We start from the raw sequence: 18,841 nt of genomic DNA, 5'->3' as shown, positions 1-18,841 counted from the left end.
GACAATGTGGGTGTCTGAGTGACGTCATCATCTCATAATGAATGAGTTCTATCTTTAAAACCTCAGAATCACATTATTAATCTCTGGGGAATTTCTTTAGCAACACGTGACCAACAGAATGTTTCCAGCTCTAAGCAGCTCCGACCATTGGGACTATTTCCAGGGAGTTTAGCGTGGAGGAGGACGCAGCTTCACGGAGGTGTGAATCTCCTGCTACAGCGGAGGAGCTGCTTTTCATCATTTTGATGCTGTGGTCAGCGCCGTTCTCCTCGGTGAGCTGGAGTTTTAAAACGGTGACGTCTGGCTCCAGAGCAGCGCCTCGCTGTACAACGGCTTTACTAACATCATGTTTCTGAGGCTTTGTGCTGTTTTGAGCCTGAAATACGTCCAAACAGCAACATGTGGTCATGAACAGTTGGCTAGCACAGTGCTACTACGTTAGCTTGCTCACTGGCTGCAAACTGTGGACTGGATTTCCTGACTCATTCCTCCACGTCTCATTGAGACCCGCCTCCCTCCAGGAAATCCAGTCCACAGTTTGCAGCAGGGAAACACTGGAGTCGTTTCAGCAGCAGTGAAGCAGACGAGGCTTCACGGATCAGAAATCTGCACAGGTTGGATTGGAAATTTCCAACCCGTGAATTATGGTAGAATCGGAACCCGGTACCGCTACTGGACTGGATCGGTCTCATCCCCAACTAAAATGGGCAAATACTTGGGCTGGACCAGACTACTGGAACATTCAGACGTTGTGGTGGTGTCAGGACATTAGTTTTGAGATGTGAATAACCGCCGCCTCCCCGCAGCACGGTGCTGCTTCGTGAAGCCCCTCCATGGTTTACACATTGTGCGTCTGCAGACCGCGGGTGATACATGACTGCATCCAATCTGCACTCCGGGCTCACTTCATTTACGTTCCATAGCGTGACGTAATGATTCCCAAACGATCTCCACTTCTGCTGCCGGCTTTCTCCACGTTCTCTACCTTTCGTTACGACCAATCGGGAGACGGCTGCATCGTAGCCTGTGGTCCTCACGAAAAACGTACGCTGCCCCGGCACAGAGAGTGCAGTGGAACCGCGGCTTAAAACTGCATCAAACTTTAGATGGGTTCAGATGTGACCGTCAAACCTCGGTAATACTAACCTCTTCAAGTTGACCATGGCCCAGGGGATGCCGGTGGGCGTGTTGAATGCAGGAAGAAGCTTCTCAGCCAGCTGCACTGCCTTCATTTTAAACACCTGGAGAGAGAAAGAGTTCACTTTTAAAATGCGTTTTCATTGTGCTCAATGGGAATGTCCTGCCGTCCATCGACCTCCTCTGCCCAACGTCCTCCTCAGAAACACAACACAAGTACTGGCATGAAACAACTGCTGACGACCAAAACACATGCAGGATGAAGGCAAATAGAACAGAGGGAGACGTCAGAAGACAGAGGGCGGCTAAATGATGGCCACTTAGTGTCAGGGCTGAGCAGATTCACCGAGAAAGGCGCTCTCACTTATGCAAAACCTCCTTTTGACGTGCACAACAGTAATATAAAATGCTGCAGGGTACCACCGAGACATCAACAAGGAAAGCTCGGAGGTCAAACGGCATGGAGCGAGCGGAGCGGGAGAGCGGCGCGTGAACTGCGCCACAGCTGAATTCCTGTTACCGTGACTGCTTTCTAATTCATCCAGAGTGACGCAGAGGAACGGACAAGCGTTCGTTGGGGGAGTTGACAAGTTCCTGCATCCGTCTGCTGCAACCTTTGTTGTTTTCTCAGCGTGCCAATCAGAGAGGTAAAAGGAGACGCAGGTGATTCTGCTGCTGAAGCAAGCGGGTAGGAGCAGATGCTGGAATAGGAATATTCTAAGGCTGCACGGTGGAAATGAACTGACAATGTAAAACAGTGAGTGATCAGGGTTTTCTGAGCATCCGTCAACTCAACATGCGCCACATCATTAGAGGAGCTCAGACCACATGACCACGATAGGGAGAATTCCTTTCTTTAATTTCTAAACCAGAGGTGTCAAACAAACAAACCTAATTTCATCCAGAGCTCGTTGAACTGGTAAAATACTGCCATAAAAACCTTTCCAACTCAAACTGTGATGTATTTCTTTGTTATGGTGTGAAGTATACGTGACTAAAATGTTTATATTTTCACAAACCCAAACAATTGCTACAAAAAATTCATAAAGTCTCAACAGAAAGCCAATGTTAATGATACTTCTGCTGCAAGATACAGTGAAATGTTGAAAAAACTTCACCTATAGCTGTTGCATTATGGGTTGTTTTTATAAACTCACCCTGACAGCACGGTTGGGAGGCTCATGCAAGTTTACCATCTTTCATGGCAGCATCTCTGATATCCCAGCTCGGGTGTCTGTTGTATCGCTACTCTTAAGGAATTGTGCAGAAAATGTTAACACTTTGCTTGGTGGGTTGGTGGGCAGATTAGAGCATTTCAGTTTAGGCCCTCAGGGTGTTTGACAGCCCTCGTCAAATGCATTAGTGAGATTAAACATGTTAAAAGCTCTAAAAAGCAGACTTTCTGCACTGCTGTGCTGTTCTGCGCATGTGTATTCTAGCTTGTTACCGACCGTTACTCATATTTTAATCATATTTAGGTTGTAGCCTCGCTACTGTGAGCCCCACAGCTCGTTAATATGTCGGAGGGGGGGTTACGTGATGCACCTGAACGCATCACTCAAAGCTGTCAGCTCCTGCAGTTAGAACCAGACCAACATCGCAGCTCAGACAAAAACTTTCTCTTTCATTACTGAAACAGTTCAGAGAAATGTGTTTCTGAAAGCACTGGAGGTGGGAAATAATCAGTGCCATTGGAAAGTTCAAACGCCGCTTCGCAGAAGTGTGGCTACCGTGAGGGGGCGTGGCCTGCCAGTTCCACAGCTTCTTATCGGAGTACGAACAGTCCTGCCGAAAAAGCCTTTTTTTTTTGGCAGCTGGCTGACGTCACTGCTGAATTTTCTTCTTGTTGTCATAGGTTCTAAATGGGAATTATGCAGGGGCTTTACAGGAAGCCGTCTCAAAACCGGTGTATGACGCACGATAAAATATCCAACAGATCTAAAATTCATAGATCAACATTCTTTCATTGTATGGAATTTCAGAAAGAAATGCGACATTTTCCAGCTGGAATGGAAAACCTTCTGGGAGGGATTTGACTACCCGGAGCCCAACACAAAAAAGCAAAAGATTAAGTGATTGCTTTAAATTTTCCCCATTTAAGATCCATTGTTAACTCCAGAGATATTATAAAACAAATGTATGCACAGCCGCTCTGTGGTCTCAGGAGTCCCGGCAGAGATTTAAAGCTCAAGAAACGCAAAGCAAGTATCTACCAGGTAGAAAACTAGAAACGTTTAACATTAAGAACATATTGTCTCATAACATAAAACCTAAAAACGTCAACTTAATGAATCTGACATGCACGGCAGGGCAGAGAATATAAGCCCTTTACTGGCTTTTGACAGCTGACTAAAACACTGTGCCCACATGGATCAAAACATTAATTAACAAAATGCCAAATGAAAAGTCCCAGCTCTAATAAGTGACCACTTTACCTCCAGAGTTGACAAAGACATTCAACTGACACCAAACTTTTCAAACTCGCCGCGGAGGCACACAGCTAATACTTCACCGTATTTAACCTACTAATGTAGCAGCGATTAGGTTTAACACAGCTTTATAGCACGCTGCAGAGCGATTTATAGGCATGTAAGGATAATTAGCGTTTTGTTTTTTTTCATCTTTTGGAGTTAAGCTAATTACAACAACGGGAGTGCATGATTGCTGACCTTTAGTGGGAGCAGGGCACTGCAGAAAAAAACACAAGACAATCCACTCGCAGGGAAAACTCTGGATGGTGAAGTAAACATCAGAGATACTTTGCTACAAGCTGCTACTGCAGGAAGAAGATTTGCAAGTCTTCCAAGCCGGTGTTCCTTGGAGCATCCATGTTATTGGAACCCGTCAACATCATCAGCAGGGATCTCAGGGTCTCAGGTGTTTTGCCCCTAAACCTGAACACCTCGCCTCAGTGGGGCAGCAAAGACTGATGATTCTTCAGTTTCAGAAGGGTTCCAACTGTGGGCTCTCTTCAGCCATAGCCATCTCGAGCTGGACTTGGCTGCTGCTGCTATTTCTTTGGTGGCTTTCTTTTTTAGCTGTCTGGGCCCCAGACCCATTTTCTGGAGGAAGTTGCAGACCGACTTTGCAGGGAAACCATGGCAACCGAATTCAATGGGGGAGCTGGTTGCATGCCACCCTTTTAGAACAGCTTCGTCAACCAGATCTTGGGACTTGGATTTTTTTAGTTGATGGAATGTGGCTAGCCTCCCTTCCCAGTGAGCTCGGCCACTATGATGGTGCTCCTGGATAAAAGGACTATATCTGGTTGGAGTGAGGTCACTGCAACGTCTTGCGGGAAGACAAGCTTCCACTTCAAGTCCACTTTCAACTATTAGTCGGAGCCTCGCTGCAAGACAGAAGGTGGATTTTTGACCGCCGTGCTGGTCTTATGGGCCTTGTCTGCTTCCCTCACAAAGATTATGGCTTTGGGTGGTTGGGCCTGCTTGTTATTGATTTTGACTCGCTGCTGTTCCACCCATTTAGCAATTTCTGTAAGGACCATGTCATGCCTCCTTGTGTACCACCCTTCTGCCACTGCCTTTGGGCCGCCGGTCAGTATGTGGTTCACTGTACATGTGACTGCTCCACATTGCTGGCAAGATGGATCTTCCTCTCCACGTGTAGCAGATCAGTCAGAGAGCGCAGGGGAAAGCTTAACTTCCCTTGGTCGGTGTGCCACAGTTCTGTCCAGGACAGTGGTCACTCCTGTGCCTGGTCCCTCTGCGTCCATCCACCCTGAGAAGTGAGTCCAACCTCCTCTTCTCCCTCACAGACTCTTTGCACCATAAGGCCTCTTCTGGCTTTGGCCTGTTCCATCTGTTCCTGCTGTAGTGTCCCAGGCTGAGGCGTCACTGGCAGACCACACCCACCATTTCCTGGTGTTTCCAGTGGGATTCTGCTTCCATCACGGCTTGCCACTTTCTGATGCATTTAATGGTTTTGCTTGCATGTCTTACTTTCCCGTCTTTAGACGAGAGTGTACAGACGACCCTTGCCTTTGTGGCTTTAAACTCCTCAATCCGCGCAAAAACTTGCTGCACAGCCTTTCCATCCCTTCTACTTGGGACATGGGAAAGTCTTAAAGCAGGACGGGCCATTGCAGCTGAGGTATGATGCCGTACTGAAAGCACCAGACTTCGAACCTCCCGAGCAGTTGGCTGTGTTCGATTGCCTTGAGCCAGGTGTTGAGCTGGGCTTTGGTGTTTGCGAGGTTGCCGCTGTCCTTTAGGGAGCTCTCGTACTACTTTCTGAGGCATCGGATGCTTTGGTCCTCGATTGTTGGGATCTCAGAGCCTTGGATGCTGAAGATGTGTCCTCTTAGCTTCCTCTTCAAGATATTGAGGCCCCTTCACTTTTCCAGTTTGAACTGCAGGTGTGACCAAGTGGCCATCTTTTCCAGTGTGCTCAGAACCCACTGTGTCCCCTGGATAGATGGAGACATCACTGTCACGTCGTCCATGAAAGCTCGACGAGCAGAGTGTCATGCAGCGCATCCATATGTGCCATTACAAGATCAACTACCTCTGATGGAACTCGGGCGTAATCTAAAGCCTTTGGGATCAGCTGGTGTGGGATGCTCGGGTAAGCTATGGCAAGGCCCAACCAAATGACAGAAAGTGTGGTGTTGTTACTCTTGCCTTCGTTAATGAGCTGGTTAATCACTGCTGTATGTTCCAGGCCGCCGGAATATCCTGGTACTCCTCCTTTTTGAACACTGGGATCAATAAACTCATTGGTGAGCAGGTACATTGTCAGCCTTTGGGCAATGATGGACCAGAAGATTTTCCTCTCTTCGTCGAGCAGGGAAATCTCCCGGAACTGGTCGAGTCTTGTGGAACTTAGCTCTATTGGCACAAAGAAGCCCTCAGCAAGAGTCCAGAGCTTCTTCTTCCAGTGTTCGAAGGAGCTTTGAGGACCTTTTCAGCAGCAGTGGGCAGTATTTGAAGATTTTATAAGTGGTGCCTGATGGTCCGGGGGCTGATTCTGCCTGTGCATTTGTCAGGACTGCCCTCACTTCATCCATGGTGAAGTCTGCCATGTTAAAAGGGGTGTACGGTGGAAGAATCAGCAGTTGGAAAGGACATTCTCCCAAAACACTTCTTCTGGAGGAGTCTCCCTGTGCAGCCGCCACACTGTTTTCTAGTTCCTACTTTGCACATGCCAGGGCCCCACTCTTGGGCTTTCAGAGAAGGTCCGCTGTGAATTTGAAAGAGTTGCTGAAAAAGGCTTTCCTCTTTCAGTGTTTTCTCGGATGGTATGAAGATTGCAATCCAGTTGGGCCAATCTGCAATCTGATGCTGGAGGGAAATTCAAGCATGGTTTCCTCTCGAAGTCTTTTGGACTTTTGGGTAGACCGGCTCTTTGTCTGCTCTGAGAAGTTGGAGCGTGGGGGTCTGGGGCACTGTGGTTGGCCTCCTGGCCCTGGTCCTCCTCAACCATCTGACAAACACTCTTGACAAATTAGAGAGTTTGCTCTCAGTAAGCTCAGACGTTCTGCGTTGCTGCCACTTCTTTTTGCATTTGGACTTGCCTTGGTGCATTTTGACGCCACCCTCGTTCTTAAAAAAGCTGTTAAATAAGTACAATTTAAACAAGTCAAAGAGACCATAAAAAATCTGTTGGTACAAATATGATTTTACTGTGCGACAGTGAAACCAAGCTGGAAATAGCAAATAACTGCCAGATGGGTGTATAAACCTGTTTGTGAGACAAATCCACATCGAACATGAAATTGTTGAAAAACCTGTTCAATAATATTCGTCTTCCAGTTTTACATTGTGGATTTTACTGACGATTGTGGGACAAAAGAACACATAAAGGGAGTTATATAAGTGGCAGACAATAGTCAGTCTGAGCAGCGTCGCAGGGAAAAGCACCTCAACACGGGGCAGACGGGGGCTGATTCATCAACACAATCTGCCACGGCTGAGCGCTTTTATAGACACAGAGCACATCTATGGAAAAGTCCTGCTGTCTCACAAAGTAAGAGGGAGCAATAACACACACTGCTGTTTGCAGAATATTTAAGCAGCGAGTGGGATCGTAGTGGAGGCTTCAGAGGTTAAACTGTGGAGTTAAACATGAAACAAACAGACAAGAGGAGGGAAGGAGGGAGAGAGAAAGACGAGGCTGTCCAACAGATGCAGAGATATGGCCACATATGAGCAGGATATGAAATGCATGAATGGGAAAGGGGGGGGAAATCACTGGGAGGGACCGGGAGGGGCACAACCTGGATGACACTTCAATGACATTAATACTGAGGGCAGACGCTGCTGAAACAAGTTTAGAATTCTTGTCAGAGTTTTCTCTAAAACCACTTCAGAATGATGAATCCCCAGGCACTGGTGGTAAGATAATATATAGGTCCTGTAAAAGTAATTACTTCTCTTTTTTACTTCAAACATTGTACATACAGCACGTTTCAGTGGGACTTCAGTGACTTAAACATTGTGAAGGATATAAGAGCACAGGAGAAACTTGACTGCAGTGAGTTTTCTCCAGTGCAGCTGATTTAGCGCTATAGTTTAATAATGTGCATTAACATCTCTGGTTAGCCTAATTTCCTCCAATAGTCCAAAAACACGTGTTTGACGTCTGCTCGAATCTCTCAGGCCCCGTTTACATGATAATCATTTCTGCATTTTCATTTCAGAAACCTTTTGAAAATGACCTCAGTACACACAGAAACGGTGCTGTGTTCATGTAATACAGAAAATTCACAATTGCATGTTGTATTGGTGTGCTCTCGACGGTCTTTCTTGGTCATCTTGGCCCACTCAGTATTGGTTGTTCATAAGAAAACAAAGAGTTCCTGCATGTGATCCAGACAACGGTGTATTAAATGAACACTTAATTGAGTGATCGGCATAAACCGCTCCTGGATTCCTTCATTATTAAACTTTTATTTACAACTAAAAATGTATTATGACCATACGTATGTGCAGGAGCGGCGTTTCAGAAAAAGTTCTGTTTTCCCTGTTTACACAGAGACTGGGCGTTGCCAAAAAGTTGGACTCTGGAAGCCATTTTCAAAAAGTTATGTTCTCAGTGACCCCAGCAGCCATTATCGTGTAAATCAACACCAAAAGCAACCCTCTGCCCTGTGATGGACTGCCGAGGTGTCCGGGCTGCACCCTTCGGAGCTGGATCATCCCCATTGCCTCAAGTTGAATGAAATTATGATGGAGCACCTTATTTTGCCATCCAGTACAATAATGGAACACAGTCTAATAAAACATGCTGAAATGCCCCCGACTTGTAAACCTGTGTCAGCTTTGTGTGTGGACTGTCTGTCCAATCATCATAAAGTCCGTCCATGTATCCGTGACCCGTCATCTGGCTGCACTGAGGCTCTTAACAAGGTTTTATTGGCAATTCTGTGGCTGACGCCATCAAGCAGGTGCAGGAGCCAAACGAGCCATCAGAGGAGACGGGGGGACCTTCACAGATAAAACTAGAGTTTATGATAATCATCTTCCTCCTCTGCTCGCATATGCAGGCAAGGATGAAAGCAAAAGCTGCTGTCTGGGAGAAGTAGCTGCAAACAAAAGCAGCGTTATGCATTGTTGGAATTGACCCACGAGGTGAATCAGGGGTACAGACATCCTGTTTATTCGGTGCTTTTACCTTGTTCCGTTGGGCACCATCAAACTGAAACAGGCTGCACTTTGACTTCAAAGTAGTCCAATGTTTATTCTATTTATAAATATACTGTATATCATTGCGCCACTGTCAAAAAAAGCTGAAAAAACAACAGAACACAGCAAGACCCAAGAGAGGAAAGCCAGGAAGTCATAAAAGTTGTTAAGTAGTAAGATAGGGCACAACCTCATTAATTGAGATTAATAATGCGAGTATACTGATATCAAAAAGATGACTTGCAATTGCAACTGTAGTTCCCTCTGGTTCTCAGGCTGAAGTTGTGGATTTAGAACACAGAGTGTGCTTATTTTATAGAGAGGTAATGAATGCTAAACCATCCCGTGACTTCATATTGTCAACACTCTGCTGAACACAGAGAGCGAACCACCGAAGGCAGGAGTCTCAAACTCATTACATTGACACGTACCTGGGTATCTGAAGAAACAGTGATATTGCTCTGCTTTTGGCCACGCAATTACACATGACCGCAGCCACGACTCACCACAAACGATGATTCTGGAAAATTCCGTCCATAGTGAAGAGATGGATCAAATCTATGTCTCTGTTTGCATCTAAAGGGGGGTCGGAGGATATTTACGTCACAATTCGGGACGTCCTGTTTTTTTCTTCAGGATTCTGATCGGCTATCATGGCGTCATGCTTCTTGCTACACTGCCCCCTACAGGTTTGGCTGCTCACAGCAGCTCTGAACCAGATGGATATGCCAGTCCGAGGAAATGAAGATCTTTTTTCTTTTTAAAGGTCGGGGGGAATGTGACTTTTTGTAAAAAAAACCCAGGTAGGTGTAAACGTGGCTTTTGTTTGAGACCTCCGATTCAAGGTGTTCATCCACCGCTGAAAGCACAATGGAGTTCAGTGCACTGCCCCGAAAGCACTTCCACTTCGACTGATGGACACGGAGGAGAGTGAAATCAACCTCAACCCTGGGCAGTAAAAGACCAGCGTTTCTACCACCTGAGACAAAGAACCCATCTGCACCAACATGGTCGACATTGCTCTAACAAAACTCCACCAACGGAGCTCTGCTGGGGTGGAAATGTTCAGTGCTGGAAGGTGTGAGCTGGTACATCGATGGAATGAGGTGTGTGTGTGTGTGTGTGGGGGGGGGTATGGAGGTTAAGTTACTGCTTCCAGTTAATTGTTGTGTTACTCAAACTTTTCCTGAACTATTGTTTCAAGACAGGGCAGAAGAAGAAGCTTTCTCTGTTTCCGTGAAAAGAGTGTCCCTGGTGTGAAACCCTGCTTATGGAGGTGATACGTTTAAGAAAAAGAAAAAAAAGCCATTGACATGGATGGCGGGACTGGAGGTTTAACGGCGGCACCCTGCTGCCACATGTTCACCAGCAGGCATCAAGCCAGACCACCGTACTCCATTCCTTAGTTTTGTTGGGGGTTGATACCTACACACTTCAATCCCAACATGCATCTGTGAGTTTGGTCATGACGCCATTAAAAACAGTGTAATATGAAAAACATCCGACACAGGTTATCCGTAAAAGTGCCAGAGTAGCACACCTTTGCCAGGGAATGATTTCCCAGATTGAGCTCGTCTCTACATATTCAACAAGTTGAGTGACGTTTATTCAACCTTCACTCACATGACATGCTCCACTTCTACTGATAAATACTCATTTGTGAAACCAATGTTGCTTTGTCAACAAAACAAAATGAAGTTTGTGTCGAGACACATTTCTGAATCATTATAGCAGAATAACCACAAGGCCTCAGTGTCTCTCTCTGCTCAGTCGACATCATATTTACTAGAGCAAAGAAGACGCCACCAGGATACTGAGGGAAAAGATCCTCGGGGGGGACGAGCCCCGACAGTCGGCTGTCGACCGTTTCTACCATTTCCCCTGCAGGGCTGACAGCTTTAGTGATCAGCCTTTTAAAATGCATTGCAGCAAAATTCAAAATCGATCGCTGAAGGATGTTCTTGCTCAGTGAACACAAACACAGAAATGCAGATCTGATGCAAACAATTCAGGGACAAGGCAAAATTCAATATGTCACACATTTTTGGGAGTGTACACAAAAACTAACTGGCATTGAAACTCGCCTAATAAAAGCTTTATTTACCAATACATTTAAACTTAACTTTTGTATAAAAAGCCCCAACTGGGGGTCACGTGACATCACCGAGCAAGATGGAGGCCGAGTTGGAGACGTTCCAATTGACCCCAAATCCGCTTGAGTGATAAGACTGGAACCTCGGTGAAGCCACAGTTTAACACTTCAACTACATTCACAACGCAGTAACTGGTGTTTTATGAAGAGCAACAGAACACAGCGCCGCTAATCCACCGAAAAAACCACCAGCTCGCAGGGTTAGTGCTCAGCTATTGGACACTGCCGTGAAGGCGGGTCCAACGCCGGCGGCGTCTGGGCTGCAACAGTCCCGAGACAAAACTACAAAACACAGGGGACGCTCTTGGCAGCTATGACACAAATGAGTTTATTTCACACAAGCACATACTTGGAAAGCTTCTGAATGAACAACTTGAGCTGGTAAATACTTGATTTAATTATAATAAGTTATCATAACATTTTAGCAAAACCTTTTATATCATTTTCCACTCAAACAGTCATAAGTGCAGTGATCAGGTCAGGAATATGAAAATACATGTTAAAATAGTTGATTCCATAAAATGTTTAGGAATCCATATTGATGAATTCATACATTTTAAAAAGCATATTAATGAGCGAGTTTAAAAATCGTCTAAAATTGTAGGCCTATTATTTAAAATAGAGACAGTTGGTCCCAATAGATGCACTTTTCCCGACATGACCAAGACGGCTGAGAAGAGGAGAAAGATGACAGATGCCAGGAACCACTTCTATAATTTGGATGTATAGTATATAGTTTCACCCTCGTGTCCCCGGACCGATTCTGCTGTAGGTCGAAGGGTAAAAGGATGAAGTTCACTGATCACAGAGAGGCAATGGACTTTCTCACCACGGAGGAGACGAGCGGCTGAAGATAACAGAGGACGGCGCTTCAACTTCATTCCTGAAGGCGAACAGGCTGAAGATTTGGATTTGTTCACAAAGATGTGGATGATACTGCTCAACATGAACGGGACTGTTTGTTTATTCTTTGCACCTGATGCCTCAACACGTTCAGGCACAGAGAGTATGGGACTTTATCCAACTGGTTAGAAATCAGGTGAGTTCAAAAGCGGCTTGAAATTGTGAAATAACCCGAGAGGGTCCTCTTTATGTTTGTATTATCATGTCATCATTTATATTAAAAATGATCTCGAACCAGCAATGTCAGGACAATGGACATGTATATGCTGCTTTCTTTCTTTTTGTTTGGATCTCGATCCCCAGCTTTGCAAAAACTGTTTTTTTGTTGTTGTTTTCCTTCTCTTCCCCTTGTCCTGTTCGGCAGCTTGGACAGACAATATGATGTGATTGAGAGCTTCTGATGTCGGAACACTTCTTGCTCTTGCAACCAGAAGAGACTAAGAGTCTCCCCATGTTGCTGCTTTATTAGAAGTTGGCATGGCTGCTGTACACGACCGGGGGGGACACTCAAAGAGGGGGGGGGTAGGGGCATGGGTACCTTGTTAGTGCTGCATATATTATTTACAGTTATCACACTGATCCAAATATTTTCCAACTGTTATGAAATTAAAACAACCTGAGCAGCTCTACCCCGGCAGTAACATGATTTTATAGATTAAATCAACCTGAGCAGCCCTACCTAGGCAGTAACATGATTTTATAGATTAAACCAACCTGAGCAGCTCTACCTAGGCAGTAACATGATTTTATAGATTAAATCAACCTGAGCACCTCTACCTAGGCAGTAACATGATTTTTTTTAGATGAAACCAGCCTGAGCAGCCCTACCTAGGCAGTAACATGATTTTATAGATTAAATCAACCTGAGCAGCTCTACCTAGGCAGTAACATGATTTTATAGATTAAATCAACCTGAGCAGCTCTACCTAGGCAGTAACATGATTTTCAAGCAGGAATATAAATTAACAAGGAGGCAACAACAAAATAACGTCCTTGCACAGAAGGCGCGGTGGAAAAGGAGCTGAAGCTACTTGTCATCTGCTTGAAAAGAAAACCAAAAAACTACTCTTCTCATCAAAAACCAAACAGAAGTCCCACAGAGCAACAAATAAAAGTGATTTACTTCATTAGAGGAAGCACATTAAACCTCACCATTGAGCCAAACCCTTGACTGGAAGGTCTTCATAAACACTGTGATAAGAATCAAGTCAATCCTAAAACGACTTAACAAGATCAGCAAGTTCCGCACAGTGATAATCTGCTCTAACGTACAAACACACACTGCTTGTGCACCAGCAGACTCACACACACTTTGGTTTAAGTCGTGGGCCACTGTTGACATGTAATGGAGCCTCCTAAAGGGATTAAGGGGGAGACTGTGAAATGTTCTGAATACGCCTGCTTGGTAAGACGGCCCCCCCGAGGGCCAGCGGGAGACGGGATTAAGTCACCCGCGGTGTGTGTGTGTGTGTGTGTGTGTGTGTGACTTCACCATCAACTGATTGTTTGGCATCATTGACTTCCCCCACATCAGGAGGAAGGACGATGAGTTGCCACGAGGCAGAAAAACCCAACAGCCCGTCATTGAATTAGCTCTCTGATCACCTAATTGGTCTCCATCACACCACATCACACTGACGGATGTGCCACGCCGAGTATCAACAGTGACGGCAGCAAAATACTGGAGTGATGACGATTTATTGTTCACCGTGAACGTTTTACCTCCCAACGTCTCGCCCGATGTCTTCACAGCGTCTCGACTGTATTCAGCATTAGTTCCCAACACATTCCTCTTTTTGAACGTGAACATCTTTTGCCTTGAGGAAGGCTGGAAATAGAACAAAGCCGGCTCTTTTCTTTACTGCACAAAAATGCAAATGCGGGATAAGAGAAATTAAAGGAGGCGGCTGAAGAAGCTGGTGGCTAACAGGTACAGTCGGTTTCAGCAGCTCCTGTGACGGCAGGTCGAGCCGGGGAACAAAAACCCAGGCCATCAGGAATTCTCGGGGAGTTGACGGGATTAAATCGTCCTCTCATGGTGGGGCACATTCAGACAGGTTGTGTCAGAGGGCTGAATCAATGATTAAACTTCTAAAGTCTAGATGTGTTTTATTGTAATTGTGATTTTTTTTTAAAACATGCTCTTAAGTGGATCAACGACAAATTCCCACACTGACTGCAGTTCCGATGTTTGTATTTGCAGAGCTCCTCTTTGTCCTGATAATATCTCTAGAAAAGCTGTGATCACCTCTGAATCACTTCCCTTGTGCCTTCGGGCAGAACATTGCAGACAAAGCAGCTTTTTGTAACACTGTCAGCTCTCGTTCCTGCGTCTTCTCCACTTTGAACAACTGAATACAGCAACAAAGGAACGGAAGTGTTTCGACTTTTGCTTCAGCCTGACAGCAATAATATGGGCTGAGGGATACAAATACATATAGTCAAAGAAAAATTGCATTTTAGCGTCACAGGAGGACAATTAGAGCGTATCAAGGCCATGTCAGCAGTTAATAGTTAATCTCAACATGAGTTGAGATGAACTGCACCAGTCAAACTACATTTCCTTCCCTCATTCCCCACTCTTCATTATTCTCTTATTCCCCTCATTAAAGATCTTGATTGGCCTCCGTCCTCTCTCTTCTCCTGGATTCACTGCATGGTCCATTTCCCCAAATTGTTCCACTTGTCATCTCCACTTCCAAACTCTGTCTCTCTCTCCCTCCTGCCTGTCCCTCTCCCACTTCATCCTGTCGTACTAAACTCTTCCTCTTCCCACTCTCCTCTCCGCTTGACTTTGCACTTTTCCAATCCGTCTCTCTCTGCAGGACTGGAGTCATTTTGTTTTCACAGTGGAATGCATAGTTATGATGGAATTAAAATTTCTCTCGTTTGTTACACCATCGTGGTTTGCCTTATGCTCAGTGTGTGTGTGTGTGTGTGTGTGTCACAGTTACTGAGCATGTCATCACACAACCTCAGCGAGGAGGGGAAGCTGAGCAACTGCTGCTGGAAACGACTGGGTGGCCTCATTATGTGCCAGAACCTCCCAACACTCAGGTTTCCCTTTTTAATTCACTGCAAGCTGTTCTCCTGTTGCAACGCAACATTTTCTACATTTTTCACCACTTACTATACACTCGTTTAAGTGATATGCATATAAAGTGTGTCCTATATTTCACCGAGTTCATTTTGCCCTTTGAATCTCCTGCATTGACACTTGCTGAGGATTTATGAGAACATTTGTCAGAGACATAAAATCCCAGAACAGAGTAATCAGATGATTGTAATAATTGGATCCGACTTGTTTATATACACTTCAGTATGTGCATACATACAAAGTGGCATAACAATCAAAGTGCATGTTCTTTTTCAAACATCTGGTCTTGCTGAACTTGTTTTCGCAACTAACTCTAATTTCCCCTTGACAACTCGGGAAAACAGTCAGTTTATAGCTCAGTGTTTTAAACAGCGTTGGTGAAATGCATTTTCATTTTCACTGCATTTTTTGAAAAGCTTTTCTCACGTCGTTGCTGCTTTGTCCAGTACGAGAAGGTCATCATGTCGCGTCCATGCTGAATGTGAAACATCAACTGCTGTCCAACAGAGCTTCAGCCAGGATGAATGACACTAACACACTTTCAATAATGCAATAAATACATTTTAATATCTTAGTGTCACCATTACCCCAACCATTAAGGATTTAGAATCCTGCAACTATGATTCTGTGGTTTCTACAGTAACTGAATACAAGAATAGTTGGTCATCAATGCCAATTCACTGATGGGGCGAATACATGTGATAAAGATGAATGTACTACCAAAGTTCTTATATCTATTTCTCCCTACCGCCACAGTTCTTACCAATGAAGCAACTATTTATAACATTTATTTGGAATAACAGAAGGTGAAGGTTGAGCCAATCACTCTTTTACCTGCCGTATGAGAGAGGAGGGTCACACTTACCAATTTACAACGGTGTTTCTGTGCTGCTCAAATTAGAGCTGCAATGTACTATGGGGTTATATTTGTGCCAAAATTCTGAGCGAGCGATGGGAAAATTTGAGCGCAAAAAAATTAATTGTGCAAGCACACTAATAACATTTTGAGGAAATATTTAAATTGCGCAAAGACAAACTTGAGATTGCGCGCTCAAAAATAATTTCTGCGCTCAGATTCTTCCTCTGCGCTCAACCTCTCTCTCTCCGTCGCGCTCAACCTCTCTCTCTCTCTCGCTCAACCTCTCTCTCTCTCTCGCTCAACCTCTCTCTCTCTCTCGCTCGCTCAAATCTCTCCATGTCCGCGCTCAAGTCCTGCTGTGCGCTAGCTCAAAATGTGCAAAGCCCAAATGTGACAGACACGGTTGTCCACCAATCACAGAAATTTGGGGCGGGTGTTGAACTCTGATTGGTTGCTTCGGATTCTGGAAGTGCCTCATAACCAACGAAGAAGAAAAAGAAGAAGAAGAGGGAAAAACAAACTGCGGGGGAAAACATGTTGTAATCCAGGATCATTATCTTTAGCTTTCCTTATTTCTGTTTTCCCTTCTGCTTGTTTTTCCCTCTTCTTCTTCGTTGGTTATGAGGCACTTCCAGAAACCCAAGCAACCAATCAGAGTTCAATGCCCGCCCCAAATTTCTGTGATTGGTGGACAACCGTGTCTGTCACATTTGGGCTTTGCACATTTTGAGCGAGCGCACAGCAGAACTTGAGCGCGGACGTGGAGAGATTTGAGCGAGCGAGAGAGAGAGAGGTTGAGCGCGAGAGAGAGAGAGGTTGAGCGCGAGAGAGAGAGAGAGGTTGAGCGCGAGAGAGAGAGAGAGGTTGAGCGCGAGAGAGAGAGAGAGGTTGAGCGCGAGAGAGAGAGAGAGGTTGAGCGCGAGAGAGAGAGAGAGGTTGAGCGAGAGAGAGAGAGGTTGAGCGCGAGAGAGAGAGAGAGGTTGAGCGCGAGAGAGAGAGAGAGGTTGAGCGCGCAGAGGAAGAACCTGAGCGCAGAAATGATTTTTGAGCAATCTCAAGTTTGTCTTTGCGCAATTTAAATATTTCCTCAAAATGTTATTAGTGTGCTTGCACAATTAATTTTTTTGCGCTCAAATTTTCCCATCGCTCGCTCAGAATTTTGGCACAAATATAACCCCATAATGTACTGCTTTGTGCCTGAACCTTACTTACCATGGGGTCAAATAAGTGTCCAATAACTGTCGAGGCCTTCGACTTGACACTTGTTTATACTCGGCATCTGTCAAAAAAATTAGGTGGATTTTACCGATATCCCTTTTGTGAGAAGCACAATTAATGTCTGGCGCAATGTGCAGTCATTTCAACTTCTCTCCTGGCAGACAAGACCAAGGTTTTAAAATGTGGGCAACAAAGGGTGTTTGTAAAGTCACGGATCTATACAAAGAAGAGCTCAGAAATGAATATGATATTCCTCGGACACTCTTATTTAAATATTTACACTTAAGAAGTTATATTTATACACAGATGCACTCTTATATACAACCCTTTTGTTCATATTAGAAAACCGAGCAGTGAATAATTGTCCTGGCAAGGATCAGATGTCCTTATTCTGTAATATGCTGGTGAAACACCCTAAAGGCTGCTGAGCAGAGGAACACTCATCTCGGAGGACTGGAGGGAGGTGGGCTCCAAAGCTCAACTCCTCACCGTCAATACACATCTTAGACTGACTCAATAGAATTGGATTATGAGAACTTGTATTACTCCAGATAGACTGAATACGATGAATCCAGATATTCCTGATATCTGTGTTAAATGTAATTCTAAAAAGGGCACCTTCTTTCACTGTCTGTCCTGAGATACCAAAGTTCTGGAATGGAGTTATAAAATGCATTTCTCAGACGACCCTGAATCCAGGACCTGCCTGTCCTGCACTTTGTACTCTTAATCTCTATCCAGAGGACTGCGTGCTAAACAGCAAAGAGAAGAAAATGACTGACTTAAGTTTAGCCCAAGCGAGACGTGATTTCAAGAGACCTTCAGTAAGTCGCAGGCTAAAAGAACTATCAGCCTGCTTTGTCCTTGAAAAGTTAAAATACACAATACATTATGAAATCAGCCAAGTTCAGGGAGATCTGGAATCTGTATCCTGAGAGAACTGTGAAGTTGAGGAAACTCTGGAACCTTGAAGGTGTTATGTTCCTAACTGATGACGACGCCGCTGTGTATGATTATGTGATGTTTGACTTCTTTTCTAAACGACAGATACGTGCAGGGACAATGTTTTTACCTTGCTGACATGTTTTGGCTGCAACTGCAAGGTAAACACATTTCCCTGCACTGATCTGTTGTTTAGAAAAGAACTCAAACCGTACGTAGTCAGAACGACACAATGAACATGATCCAAGTATGATTATGGAATGTCCTTCCCTGGGGGGGGTTGGACTGTTGTATGCATCATTGTTGGATGTATTAGAATGTTTTGTTTCAACTCAATAAATACATGTCTATAAAAAAAGCCAGCTGCCGGGGACTTGACGCGTCGCTGCTACATTTCCTGGTTTGTTTTCTTCATATCCATTTCTAAAATCCCACCGTGTCACATGAGTGCTGTTCCGTCTCGGTGTCGGTAACATTCACACTCACTGGTCCGGTCCATTACGGTGAGCAGGGAGACGAACAGCGTCTCCTTGTGACTCCGTCCTACATGCATCTGGCCTCCTCCTGCTGGACGCCGCCGCCATGACAGTCCTTCACCTCCAAACACTCTCACTTTGTTTTACGTCTGCAGTTTGACACAAAACTGAGGAGGAGGCAAATGATCCCTCGTGAGATCAAGTAGAGAGAGAGAGAGAGAGAGAGAGAGGGGGAGAGAGATAAAGATAGAGAAAGAGAGAGAGAAAGAGAGAGAGAAAGCGAGAGAAAGAGAGAGAAAGCGAGAGAAAGCGAGAGAAAGCGAGAGAGAGAGAGAGATAGAGAGAGAGAGAGAGAGAGAGAGAGAGAGAGAGAGCGAGCGAGAGAGAGAGAGAAAGAGAAAGAGAAAGAGAAAG

At 45.0% G+C, this 18,841-nt stretch overlaps 1 protein-coding gene across 1 annotated transcript in view; it reads right to left on the bottom strand.

Moving 5' to 3' along the window:
- The window catches only part of man1a2 (mannosidase, alpha, class 1A, member 2), a 229,906-nt gene that overhangs the window by 54,248 nt on the left and 156,817 nt on the right, over positions 1 to 18,841 (bottom strand). Inside the window, exon 7 of the mRNA XM_080498671.1 lies at positions 1,147 to 1,241. Coding sequence (XP_080354797.1) covers positions 1,147 to 1,241 — 95 coding nt within the window. The remainder of the gene's footprint in view (positions 1 to 1,146; positions 1,242 to 18,841) is intronic.

Source organism: Blennius ocellaris (assembly GCF_963422515.1).
Source record: "Blennius ocellaris genome assembly, chromosome: 6".
NCBI lineage: Eukaryota > Metazoa > Chordata > Actinopteri > Blenniiformes > Blenniidae > Blennius > Blennius ocellaris.
This window is presented reverse-complemented; position numbering and strand designations above follow the sequence as displayed.